At 41.0% G+C, this 13,160-nt stretch overlaps 2 protein-coding genes across 5 annotated transcripts in view; both read right to left on the minus strand.

Moving 5' to 3' along the window:
• LOC106565230 (eukaryotic translation initiation factor 4B) overlaps positions 1-4,237 on the minus strand; it is a 71,821-nt gene extending 67,584 nt beyond the window's left edge. For all 4 annotated transcript variants that reach the window (XM_014132111.3, XM_014132113.3, XM_014132112.3 and 1 more), the window contains exon 1: positions 4,120-4,237. In XM_014132111.3, coding sequence (XP_013987586.3) covers positions 4,120-4,132 — 13 coding nt within the window. In that variant the 5' untranslated portion in view covers positions 4,133-4,237. The remainder of the gene's footprint in view (positions 1-4,119) is intronic.
• A 1,474-nt stretch (positions 4,238-5,711) lies between these two features.
• krt18b (keratin 18b) lies at positions 5,712-11,998 on the minus strand. Its single transcript, XM_014132108.3, has 7 exons — positions 11,407-11,998; positions 9,334-9,416; positions 8,420-8,576; positions 7,865-8,029; positions 7,159-7,284; positions 6,701-6,921; positions 5,712-5,916 (listed from the first exon to the last, which is right to left on the minus strand). Exons 1-7 carry the CDS (start codon positions 11,881-11,883, stop codon positions 5,883-5,885), a joined length of 1,263 nt encoding a protein of 420 aa, XP_013987583.1. The 5' UTR covers positions 11,884-11,998; the 3' UTR covers positions 5,712-5,882.
• Positions 11,999-13,160: the final 1,162 nt, after the last annotated feature.

A 13,160-nucleotide genomic window follows, 5' to 3' on the forward strand; every position in this document is an offset into this window, starting at 1 on the left:
GTTAAAAGACCTTCTCTTGAAAAACTAGAGAAAAAAGGGCCAATAGTACTGTTTGTCCATTTTGAGATGCCGTAGCCAGTATACACTTCCTCAAAATATCATTACCGTAATTTCCGGACTATTAAGCGCACCTGAATATAAGCCGCACCGCACCCACTGAATTAAAAAAATATATATATTTTGAACATAAATAAGCCGCACATGTCTATAAGCCGCAGGTGCCTACTGGTACATTGAAACAAATGAACTTTACACAGGCTTTAACGAAACACGGCTTGTAACAAAAATAAATAGGCTTTAACGAAACACAGCTTGTAACAAAAAATAAAAAATTAGCAGTAAGCTTTAGTTGTCTTTTTGCACTGAGTCAATTCCTCACGCTGCTGTTTCCAACGTCTTATCATCGACTCATTAAGACCAAGCTCCCGTGCAGCAGCTCAATTTCCTTTTCCAACAGCCAGATCAATCGCCTTCAACTTGAAAGCTGCATCATATGCATTTCTCCGTGTCTTTGCCATGATGAGAATCAGAATCAGATGAGAATCAGAATGTAATCAGAATGATGGGAAGTTTGAGAGCGCTCGATTTAATCTAAACAGTAAACAAAAAAGTTGTTTGACCTTAACCTGTTCGGCAATTTCATTGGTCTAATGAAAGCTTCATGCCGCCAAAAAACTGAGCACGTCACAGAATGTGTTTTTTTGAAGAAAAAAAATATTGAAAGCGGGAAAAATCTATATACCGCGAGGTTCAAAGCGTGGGAAAAAAGTTGCAGCTTATAGTCCGGAATTTACGGTAATCTAAGATAACTCAAGAAATCTGTCAAATCATACGTTTTTGCCGAGAATATCTTAGTCGCGCAATTTTACATCTAACTAAGATGTTTGGGGCAGTATTTCTCAAGTGAAAAAATATGCATGAAAGCAAGTCGTCTCTCGTTGAATGACACAAGACACTTCATTGACAAATCCCTACGGTTGACAAATCACCGAAGAAGGGGCCTAAGACTTCTACTGCCAACTTCGGCTTGCCTCGAGAAAAACATGTGCCCGAACAACCGAAAGAACCTTTGTTCGAAGACCAAAACGTCATCATAATATATGAACAAACTGTTCCAAACTGTTTTGGCTGGGAAGCATGCAGGCACTTTTAGTCAGAAAAAGACTGCTGACGGGGAAAACTGCTCGAGTTAAAGTGGAACTGATAGAGTTTTAGCAACATTAAATCTTATTCAAATCTGTTTATATAGACCCCCAGGAAGACTATGACACCTTTTTTGTAAGCACTTAGATATGGTCATTTTCATAAATTCATAGAATGTTCGGGAATGCGTGTAGTAAGGCATTTCTGAAAATTCTATAGCAATAGAGGTGGAAAGCGGCCATGCGTTTGGACAATTAATTGACACTGCAGTAAATAAAACCGAATTTAAAAAAATCTGTCTTGTCCAACACCGGAGTCTATGCAGACCTGTGTGTCATAGCCAATCAGAGCTACAGTAGGCCTACATGCAAATAAGTCATATGGGCCTGCCATAATTCACTTTGAACTGAACTGTGTGTTTACAGGCAGTAGCAACGTCGTGAATTTAGATCATTAGAACACATTTGCCCAAAAATACACCTGAATGGACTTCTGCAAATATTTAAACACCACAGGAGTCCTCTTACATTTGGGAACTTCAGTCCTATTGATCAAACAACCATGAAAAAAGGTAGGCCCTCTCTCCCTCAGTTGCATATAGCACATCAACAAGATCAACAACTAATGCTAGCCTGAGCGAGATGAGCCAAAGTCTAATGAGGGAACATTAGATAAACCCTCTCAAACTTTTTCAGCTAGTTGGCCATCAAAATTGCACTGATAAACGATGGGGAATAGTAGCCTGCTTGTCCTTCTGCAGCTTGTCTGCCAATGCTGGACCCCGGGAAGAGCTTGGCAGCAGCTAATGGGAATCCATAATAAATACATTCTTGTTCCAACCCATGTTTTGACAACTGAATGAGAACTTGCCTGCCTGCCCACCCATGTGATCGATGCCACATACATTTGATTGACAACTAAGAGATATGCTAACTGTGGATAACAGTCGTTCAAGTTCAGCATAGCTAGTGAAGCGATTCAAATGTCTTGCTAGCTAACCAAATGACATCTGCATCGCTAGCTGTAGACAATGAAAAACGATATGAAGGGAAAAAAGGTTGGTTGTTCACCCACTCCTCCAATGACATGACATTCCTCCCGGCAGCTAAATAGCTAACATTAGGCTCCGTGTTTTTAGCTTGCTAAATAAACAGCTAGCTACATAAATACACTAGCCCAGGGGTGTCAAACTCAATCAGCGCACAAGCAATATTGAAAAAAAAACTCATTTGCGGGCCAAACATACTATTTTACAAAACAACTTGCAACCCTAACTGGCCATTGCTTTATTAGAAAAAATATGGCCCTTTATAATGTCCACTTACAGGATGCTGTATATAGTATTTTAACATATTAAAACAAAAGCCTTCCCTGTAGCTCAGTTGGTAGAGCATGGTGTTTGCAACACCAGGGTTGTGGGTTCGATTCCCACGGGGGGCCAGCACAGAAAAAAAAAATTACAAAAAAGTATGAAATTGTATGAAATGTATGCATTCACTACTGTCAGTCGCTCTGGATAAGAGCGTCTGCTAAATGATGTAAATGTAAAAAAAAGATAAACCATATGTGATCAGCCTCGTCCATGTTAGGCGAAGGTTTGGCTCGTGTAGGCCTTCATTGTAAAATAAGAATTTGTTCTTAACTGACTGACTTAGTTAAATAAAGGTTAAGGCCTAGTGGCTATGACATAATGAAATATGAAAAAGTTGGGGAGATGCCACTGATGGTTAGTACGAGTGTCCGGTGTTGTGCCTAAAATCTCCCCCTGACAGAATCCCCCCCTAATTTCCTTAATTTTGTGGCTAGTCAAATATTTTCTATAGAACAAACTTCACATCAGGATAGGTAACCAAAATGAATAATTAATGTATGTGTCATGTTAAACAGAGGGAGTACAATGTTGGCTTGCAATAAACATTTCAGAACAACTATGGCTGAATTATTATCCTTACACTTTAAAAAATACTAGTCGAATAAGACATGGGAGAGATGACAAATTTTGGCAAAGAGATTTATTTATAGACTAATACAAATCAGTAGCGGATTTAGGTACGGGCGAAATGGGCAGCATCTTTCCGAGGGCGGCACGGGGCGCCCCTGGGTGCGGGCGGGCAGGGCTGCCCCTGGGTGCGGGCGGGCAGGGCTGCCCCTGGGTGCGGGCGGGGAGGGCTGCCCTTGGGTGCCATACAAGCTAGAACTGCCACATACACTTGAAACAAATAGCCAAACCAAAAACTGCAGACAAAAATGCTTACTGCTACTAAGATCAGTGAAATAAAGGCTAAACTGACAACGGAGTTTAGAGCAGAAATCTAGCAAGCAATTCGCAGCAATTAAATACGCGAAATGGGGGGAGAATTATGTCATGGGGGAGATTTTCGGCACAACACCGGAAACTGTCGTACTTCACCCATCAATTACCAAAAATAATCTCTAATCCGGGGACCCAAATGCGCACGTGGGGAATTTCTTGGGAATCCCACACCATTCAACCAAACCCTCCTCCAAGAAATTCGCTTGCGCCTCTAGCAATAGCGTAGATTGTCTGAGCGCACAGTAAATCATCCACTATCTAACGTCAGACACAGTGTGACCGTTCTTTCAGTAACGTTAGTTGTTTATGTATAACAACATAACATAACGACCTGCTTAACAATGTATAATAAAAGCAAAAGACGACCTCTAAAGTCAACTTGCTACACGTTACATATTTTTTTTTTTAAAAACACCGGTGGGACAAAATGATTCAACTTGCAAATCGCTGCCTCGCGTAACTGTTAACCATAGCTAGCTTTAACGTTACATCCCTTGGCCGGCCAAGGGGTCTTTATCCTTCAGAAACAGTCATTTGATACCATTATAGACATAGGCCATTGACACGACAAGGTGTAAACACCGGTCAAACAATATGTGTTAGTTGTGCGGAGCTGATACACTCTGAAATTTGCCAACTCGTTCAACCCACATAAACCTCACCTGCCGCCGCCATGTTGGAGAGCGAGTTCGTACCAGATTCCCGGATGAAGGCGTCAGAAGTTTATAAACGAGAACGCGCATCTTTGGGTTCGAGCCTCAAATCCCTCCCGCCTTGCCCATGCAGTTTATTTTCTATAATGAACTGGGTGGTTCGAGCCCTGAATGCTGATTGACTGACAGCCGTGGTATATCAGACCGTATACCACGGGTATGACAAAACATATATTTGTACTGCTCTAATTACGTTGGTAACCAGTTTATAATAGCAATAAGGCACCTCAGGGGTTTGTGGTATGTGGCCAATATACCACGGCTAAGGGCTGTGTCCAGGCATTCCACAATGCGTTGTGCATAAGAACAGCCCTTACCCATGGTATATTGGCCATATACCACACTCCCTCATGCCTTATTTTATATTAGAATATTATGTTATGGTTTGTATGCCCACATGGCCAATTTTAGGCATCTCAAAGCGTTTTCATTCCTTTTGGATTTTTTTTGTTTTGTTTATAGGTAGGCAGGATATGTGTTTTAGGTGTTGTTGTGTAGGCCTACTATGTCTATTTTTCATTCATTATTAGATCATTTAGCCTTCAACCCATTCATTAATTTACTCATTCATTCATTAGATTAATTAATTATAGTACCAACCTGACCAATAAAAACAGTCGTACCTAATGTCAATATTGTGTCTTCTAGTCTCATGATCTCATCTTGTGCTATTGAACTGAAAGTTTGCTGCACTCAAGGATAATTCACTGCAAGCAAAAAAATAAGATGATTCACATCTTTATTTTTATAAACTAACCTCAAATAGATCAATATTATATTGATCTATGGATAACATGGATAACCTAAGGAGGACGTACAGTCATTCCTCCTTAGGTTATCCATGTTGTAGGCTATTGATTCAGTATTTGAGTGACAGCTTGTAGATATATCGATAACGTAACCTACTGACCTTCATAATAGGTAGCATAAACTATGCATTGCACTCTAGTCTTCCTTATGTATTGCCTAATAAAAACTGGATGGTTCGAGCCCTGAATGCTGATTGGCTGACAGCCGTGGTATATCAGGGGGTGTCGTGCCTAAGAACAGCCCTTAGCCATGGTATATTGGCCATATACCACACCCCCCTTGGGCCTTATTGTTTAAATATAGCCTAACAGAGTAGCCTACCTAAATTCAAGAAGAGCACTAGCCTCAATTGCTTCCTAAAGCATTCTGTTCTGTAGTAGCCTATTCACAATGAGTCATAATTAATTAATGATTTTCTGTTTGTGTTGGGATTAAGTACTTTATGGATGTAAAGTTTAAATTATGACTGTATGGTTATACACATGATAAATATTCATACATTTCTTCCCTCATTACTAAACCACACCGTCCTTTGTTTTAGGGTAATAAGCTTTTGCAATAGCCTTTACACTTTTGTTCATGATATGGGAAGGTATGCCCCTTTCTGTGCACTGAGGTCATTTCTGGACATGTAGTCCTTTTATGGCTCAAGTGCACCCCTAGAGACAATGTGTAATACTTGCCAATCAGTTCATCATGGTGCAGTGGAACAAAGAAACAAATATGAGAAATTCCATGTTAAATGGTAACCATTGTATTTATTGCATATTTTTGTTTGTTTGTCATGATAACACAATGCTATGCCCATTTGATGGGTTTGACTCCTCCGCGTCTGTGCGTATATCTCTCTCTCTCTCCATGAAGTTGATAATTGGTCGTCACTTTTGTCTGCCCTCATTCCCTTATGGTTTCAGTTCATCCATAGCGTCTTGAAGCCTGGAACAGAATGAATAGGTATTAAAACACAGGACATTCATTAATTGACAGGACAGATGATACTGCCATACCTAGTTTTTACTGTAGATGGCATTAAACCTCAAGAACTATACTTCACCCATACTAATTGCTACTGACATGTCCAAAATAATTTTGTGTTTCTCCCATTTCACGTTGTCACAATTTCCAAGTATTTAAATGATGATATGTGTCACCACCACCTCCCCATCATTATTTCCTGTTTCAACTCCCTAGATGTTATTTAAACTATGCTCTGTGGCCGTTTGTGGTACATGAACTTGAAGCATAGCTGACATAAGCATTGAGATGCTAAAAGAATAAGCATTTTAATTACTATCAATCCTCAACCCTAAGAAAAGAGTGTGCATCTCAATAATCAAAAGTTTCTTCCTCTCCTTCTCACGTCCTTTCCTTCACCTTCACTAATGTGTAAGGAACTGGATTGGTGGACGAAGCCCCCACCCTATAACAGTCACCTATCCATGTGTCTTTAGATCAGTGCAGATGATGGAAACAAACCGAGGAGAGTTAAGACTATTGAGACACACCCCTAGTCAGTCTGGCACTCACCCTCATCCACATGCTTGAAGTCGCTTGAAAGGAAGTGACTTTAGACTATTGAGACACAGCCCTAGTCAACCACTAGCCCCTATTCCCTCATACACTTGCTTGTAGTTTCTTGAAGGAATCCACTTTAGCCATTAGTCAGCCCTAGTCAGCCCCCTAGTCAGCCATTAGCCCCTTTAGTCCCTTGTCCACTTACTTGAAGTCTCCCCCATCAAGCAGGCTCCTGTAGGTGGCGATCTCGGCCTCCAGCTTCATCTTCATATTGAGCAGTGCCTCATACTCCTGGCCCTGCTGCTGGATGTTGCCCCGCAGGTTGGTCAGCTCACCCTCCAGACGGATGAGGATAGCATTGTACTTCTCCACCTCCATATTGGAACGCATCTCTGTGTTACGCAAGGTGTCTTCCAAGGAGGATTTCTGCTGGGAATAACAGGGGAATGTTGGGAATGGTCTTCGAAATTTTGTTGAATGATACTGGGATTATTAGAATGTTGGAATTTGAAGATATGGATGGTATGGCTAAGGTATGGCAGCGGACTTTAAAAGGAGGTTGTACATAGAGAATATGCATGGGTTACTATCAGTTCCATTTCTACTCAGAGGAATTAAGGAATTTAACGGAAATATGTTATCATATTGAAAGAATGTCCTTGCCAAGCTCTGTTGGGATGCCAGCTCGATCTCGAGGGTCTGTAGCTGTCTCTGTAAGTCGCTCATCTCCATCTGGGCCCCTTGCAGGGCCTCTGTGTTCTGGGATACCTGCACCTGTACGTCTGAGATCTATACCACAGCACAGAGGAAGAAAGGAAGGTAAGGAGATAGGGATGGAGGGAATAAGGGAAGGAGATAGGGAGGGAGCGAAGAAGTTAAGGAGATAGGGAGGGAGGGAAGAAGGGAAGGAGTGAAGCTTAGGGCTCTGGTCAATCTGTACTGCTGAAGCATTACAAATTCTGCGATATAAATTGAATGGTAATTTCCGATTGAGTTGACATATGCAGCGTTTACCGTGAATGCAGTCTCCGCTAAAGTGGGAACATTGCCTTTAAATTTCAATCACGCTTTAAAGCTGAACTTCCGCGATGCAGATTGAATAGAGCCCTTAGTCATCTTGAAAGTTGAATTCATGTTTTGGATTTCAGGATTTTTTGGTGTGACTAGACTACCCACACAACAAAACATGCTTTCAATGGAAAGCTACACTTTCAGTGTATATTTTTTTTAAATCTTGGCCAGTGGGTGTGGGTTACTCCATTTTAGTTTTAATTTCAGAACAAAAACCAGTATAGGTTTGATGTGGTGTGTAACGATAGTATGATACAATGATGTACCTTCTGGACACTGTGAAAATAAGACGGGCTACCTGGTTTTCGTGCCACACTTTGAGGTCCTTTGCGTTATTCAGAGCCATCTTCTCGTAGTTGGCCCTCATCTCCTCCATGACCAGACTCAGGTCCTGACCTTTAGGGGCGTCCACGTCCACCTGCACCCCCGACTGGGAGATCTGGGTCCTCATTTCCGTCACCTCCTGTTGGAGAGAGGGAAGGGGGAAGGGGAGAGAGAGCAAGAGAGAGGGAGAGATAAACAGAAAAAAAGGATAGTAAGGCATTCCAGTATTAGCTAACTGTGAAATTTGAAAAGTTCATAGCTAGTGATAAGGTTAATCTGATATTATCACATTATCGTTGTTCTTCATGGAATTGTATTGTTCTTCATTCTATTTCTATTCTCTATAATGAAAATGTTATTTTTCAAATTATTATTTGACATTGACATTCAGTCTCAATGCTATAATAGCTCACGTTGCTGTGGTTCTTCCTAGAATAATTCTTATCTTCAATATTTTCTAATGTAAGGAAAATGTTCTATTTCAAATGATTATTTGAAATGGACATTCAATCTCAATGTTATAGCTCACATTGTCATGGTTCTTCCTGAGGAAGATGAGCTCCTCCCTCACGGCCTCAATCTCACTCTCCACATTCATCCTGCCCATGTTGGTGTTATCGATGACCTTCTTCAGCCCGGCGATGTCTGCCTCCACTGACTGACAAATGCTGTACTCAGATTCAAATCTGTGGGCACAGGGACACCGTCACTAAACTCTACATTGACATGAAATACCCTGACATTTTGGGTTAAAGGCAAAAAATGGCTGTCATGTTTCAGTTTACTAGGTGTAGGATGGATTTGAAGCAAACACTGATCTGAGGTCAATTTGGTATTTTTCTCGTCCTTTTGATTATCATTAGAATTTGGGAAGGAAAGTTGATCCTAGATCTGTGTCTGTGGGCAATTACTATCTCCTGAACAGTTTACCAAGGTTATAAGAGCTATGCAGCATAGGGGTTGCATGTAAGAGGTTACATTCACATCAGGCATTCACGTACAGATGCCAAGATGACAGATTCATTATGAGAGATTAGACTTTCTGTGCCAACTCTGCATACTGGTACCTGCACAAGACTTCCTCTCTTGTGGGTCTGGCATGTCTCAAACTCTTGAGTTTTTCCTTGCTTAATGGCTGACACACCACTAAATTGACTTTATCGTGGCCCGTTGGGCACACAGTGGTTGAACCAACGTTGTTTCCACATAATTTACATGAAATTATGTTGAACCAACATGGAATAGACATTGAACTGACATCTGTGCCCAGTGGGGGGGTTTGAGCCAGTGAACTTTGTGAGAAGCACAATTACAGTATGAAATTGAACAGATCAAATGCTTTTCATGACAGAACAACAACATCTCAAATTAACCCCTGTATTGTATACAAAGTAATGGCACCACCAATGTGCAGAAAGATGTAATTTACAGTAGTAAACTCACTTTACTCTGAAGTCATCTGCAGCTAAGCGAGCATTATCAATTTGGAGGACAATACTAGCGTTATCCACTGTCGCATCGAAGACCTATTGGAGAAAAATATTGTTAATTCCATTGAATATATGACAAAAAGAGATATAATGGACTTACTTCTTATTTATCATGAAATACTAAATATTTTCTGAAACTATTTTTGCATGTGACATAAGCCTGCTTTATTATGCTTTACTTTCCTTTACTTTTGAATCCATGTCAGTTATAGAGGAAGGCCTTTCCCCCATTTACTGCTCAATGCAAATAGATATGAACTTGCTTCCCATTCTAACTATAATTTTGTGTGTCATACATAGATGAGCTGGCAATAAAAAATAAGAACTAATATGTTCCATCATGGGATTTGCTGCTCATCACCAACCTAAAACATGTGTTTTAAATTTACGCCTCCCAGGGGGGTATTATTGAAACCGGAAACCGCAGATTCTGAGTGATTTACATAATGGGACCAAAACACAACTGAATCTATGGTTACGACCATATAACTCCAACTGCCCCTGAAAAAGAGGAAGCTGTGAACGGAAAAGCAGGAAAAATAGTTCCCGTGCTAGGGCTGTCTGTTCTCAGTTTGCATTGTTAGAGAAAACGGGCCAGGCTTCCTGTCTTCCACCACCAATCTGTGTGTTTGTAACCATGGTATTCTGGTGCTAATCACATAAAAAGGGGAACTCGTGTCGGTTTTGTGTCCGGCAAATGGAACAAGGCTAACATTCATCATAAGAGCGTCATCATAAACTATAGAGGACTTTGGAATTCTTTTGAACAAATGTCAGTTTTTGCAGAGAGTCCGTGAGATTTACATTTACATACATTTACGTCATTTAGCAGATCTTGTTGGAATTCTTTGACTGTGCTGAAAAAACACACCCGCCAGCAATGTGTTTCAAATCTCACAGGGAATTATTTTTGTGTGTTGTCACACCACATCTGGTTTATACCGCTGGTCCCTCTCACACTACACTATGCCCCAGAGTGGAGACTGACACGGGGAGGTCAAAACGCTTTTCAAACACTCTTGGAACTTTGTTTATAGGTTTTGTTCAGTTTTTTGATGATAATGATTCATTGCGTCCACCAAATTTGGTGATTCATTTGAGGAACTCTTTGACCAAACTGAGGATTGAGGGAACTAGTGAAGGAGGGGGAGGGAAAGTGGATATCTGACTGGCCTGCCACACCCTCTACAATGATTTATATATACAATAGATGACTAACAGGGGGCGCTGTTTTGGAAGCCTCCATCTTGGCACTTCCCCACTGTTATAAAAACAATTTTGGAAGCTATAGAAATGCATTAACAAAGGTCTGAATTAGTTTTTGCAATGTGTATTCTATTACCGACACCTTAATACATACCTTTTAATTATTTTATGTGAGCTAAACATAAACATTTCAAATTAAATAATATAAAGATTTATTTTCCTTAAAAGTATGATTTTTTTTAAAGTACTAATGTTACTGTCCCAATTACAACAACAAATTACTTAAATACATATAATTTTGTCCTTGAAACATTTAAATTAAATACTGTAGAATTCCATTCATTCCTATGGAGGACTGCTTTTCAATATGGCCGGCTGGTGGCTTCAAAGTCTCTCATTGGCCAATACATAGCATCAGCGATCCAGGGTTTAGATACATCATTGACCCCTCTATTCAGTTAGGAATTTTGAGAAGCCAGTTGTTCCAATGCAGGGTTCCCCACAGAAATGTTGAAGTCAAAGTAAAAGCAAAGTAAATTGGTAAATAAATAATTGTCATTATGCTTAAACTCATTCTTGGAAGGACATCTTCTCTTATACCATAATGGGTTTTAGTTCAACGAAAAGTTGCAGGAGGGATGACATTACATTCATATTTTGACTTATTGGTTGATCAAATCAACACACTTATCTAAAGCAACAAATGACAAAACCACAAACTCCTCAACTTAAACCTTTTCTTACACACATTATTCTCAACACCCCCCTCTCTTGTCTCTATCACTTTTGTAATGATACTGTATTTCATTCACACCCCCACCTTCTTGCGCAGGTCGTCCAGTATGGTGCTGTACTTGCTATAGTCGCGGGCGTCCGGTCCTCCCTTCTCCAGGGCCTCTCGGATCTTCATCTCCAGTTGTCCGTTGGCCTGCTCCAGGTTCCTCACTGTCTCCAGGTAGTTGGCTAGGCGGTCGTTCAGGTTCTGCATGGCCCCCTTCTCGTTGCCCATGACATGACCGCTGCCACCACCTGCTGCCGCAGCGTTGATCAAACCACCCTTGCCGGCACCCATGCCACCACCAATGCCAGTGCCCATACCACCGCCGCTCACCTTAAAGGAGGATGAGGAGTAGGAGGAAGAGCTGGCTGGGGCACCACTGCGGAGGCCCCCGTAAGCTGCGGAGGAGATGCGGGTGCCCTGGCCGCCAGCCCCGCCATAGGTGCTGGCAGCCCGGTGGGAGGACACGGGCGTGGTGCGTTGGAAGGAGATGTGGCTGTTGGACGGTCTGTAACTCATGACTGCTGATGGAGTAGTCAGAACGAATGAACAAATGGAAGAGAGAGAGGGAGGGAGAGAAAGAGAGAGAAAGGAGCCTCTGAGCTGAGCTACAGAAAGAGTGACGTGAGTAAAGTGAACCGGAGAACTTATACTTCCCCCCCAAACAACCCTCCTCTTTCTCTCTTTTGCAGGCTGGCCTCCAAGACCCTGCCTACATCCACATCCCCCATCCTCTCTTTCCTACTCTCCTACCGCTTCTCTCATGCTCTCATTCCAAACTCTTTTCCCTAGCATTTTCATTTGCCCATGGACACTGCTCAACTTCTATCTGCATGCAACATTTAGCTAATTATGTTATTTTTACATGCATCTAATGTAAAACACATATTTGTGACATCTATTAAAAGATAACTTTCTATCTTGTCAATTCAGATGACAAATTCCTCACACTGCAAAAATAAAATGTAAAACAGAAAAAAGAAACAAACAAAAACACAAAACGAAGAAAAGAGAGAAAGACTAGAGTTAATGATGAAGAAAACAATTAAAGAGAGCAAGGTTTTATCCTGGGCATGCTTTGAGATTCTTTTTTTTTCCCCATAAAAGGCATAATTTGTAATGGTTGTTGCATACCCACTGGACAAAAACGGGTTGAATCCACAGGAGGTTTGGGGCACCTTAATTGGGGAGAACGGGTTCATGGTAATGACTGGAGCGGAATTAGTGTAATGGTATCAAATACGTTAAACACATGGTTTCCAGGTGTTTGATGCCATTCCGTTTGCTCTGTTCCGACCATTATTATGAGACGTTCTCCCCTCAGCAGCCTCCTGTGGTTGAAGCAAAGTTGTTTCCACATTATTTCAACCCCAAAATTATATGTGAATAGCATTCTAGCTAGCACATTTGGTTCCTTGGAAGTTGTGGGAATGTACATTTTTGGTTTCCCAATTGTTTCTGGGAACGAAGCCAGAAGTTTCCTGACCGGTAAAAATGTTTTTTAAATGTTCTGAGAATGGAATGAAACATTTGACCTGTTATGGGAATGTACATTTTTAGGTTGCAGGGAGGTTCTGAGAACATTTTACTATGGTTCCTTTAAAGGTTTCCTGGGAAGTTTTATTAACATTCTGAGAATGAAAATGATAGGTTATTTGAAGGTCATTAAATAACGTTCTGAGAACATATTTCCATAAGACTTTTAATAACACTGCTAGCTTAGTTCAGATTAACTGTTTTGAACTCCATTCCCAAGAAGTTATGAGAAGATTGTATGCAAAATAACAATAGGACAA

This window comes from Salmo salar, chromosome 12 (assembly GCF_965601325.2).
Source record: "Salmo salar chromosome 12, fSalSal1, whole genome shotgun sequence".
In the NCBI taxonomy this organism is placed as follows: domain Eukaryota; kingdom Metazoa; phylum Chordata; class Actinopteri; order Salmoniformes; family Salmonidae; genus Salmo; species Salmo salar.

Coding starts and splice junctions, on each gene's coding strand:
- krt18b (XM_014132108.3), bottom strand. CDS start 11,883: ATGAGTTACAGACCGTCCAACAGCCACATCTCCTTCCAACGCACCACG. Junction 8,030..8,419: donor TCAGGAAGAACCATGACAAT/GTGAGCTATAAC, acceptor TCTCTCCAACAG/GAGGTGACGGAAATGAGGAC. Junction 5,917..6,700: donor CTTGATGGGGGAGACTTCAA/GTAAGTGGACAA, acceptor ATTCTGTTCCAG/GCTTCAAGACGCTATGGATG.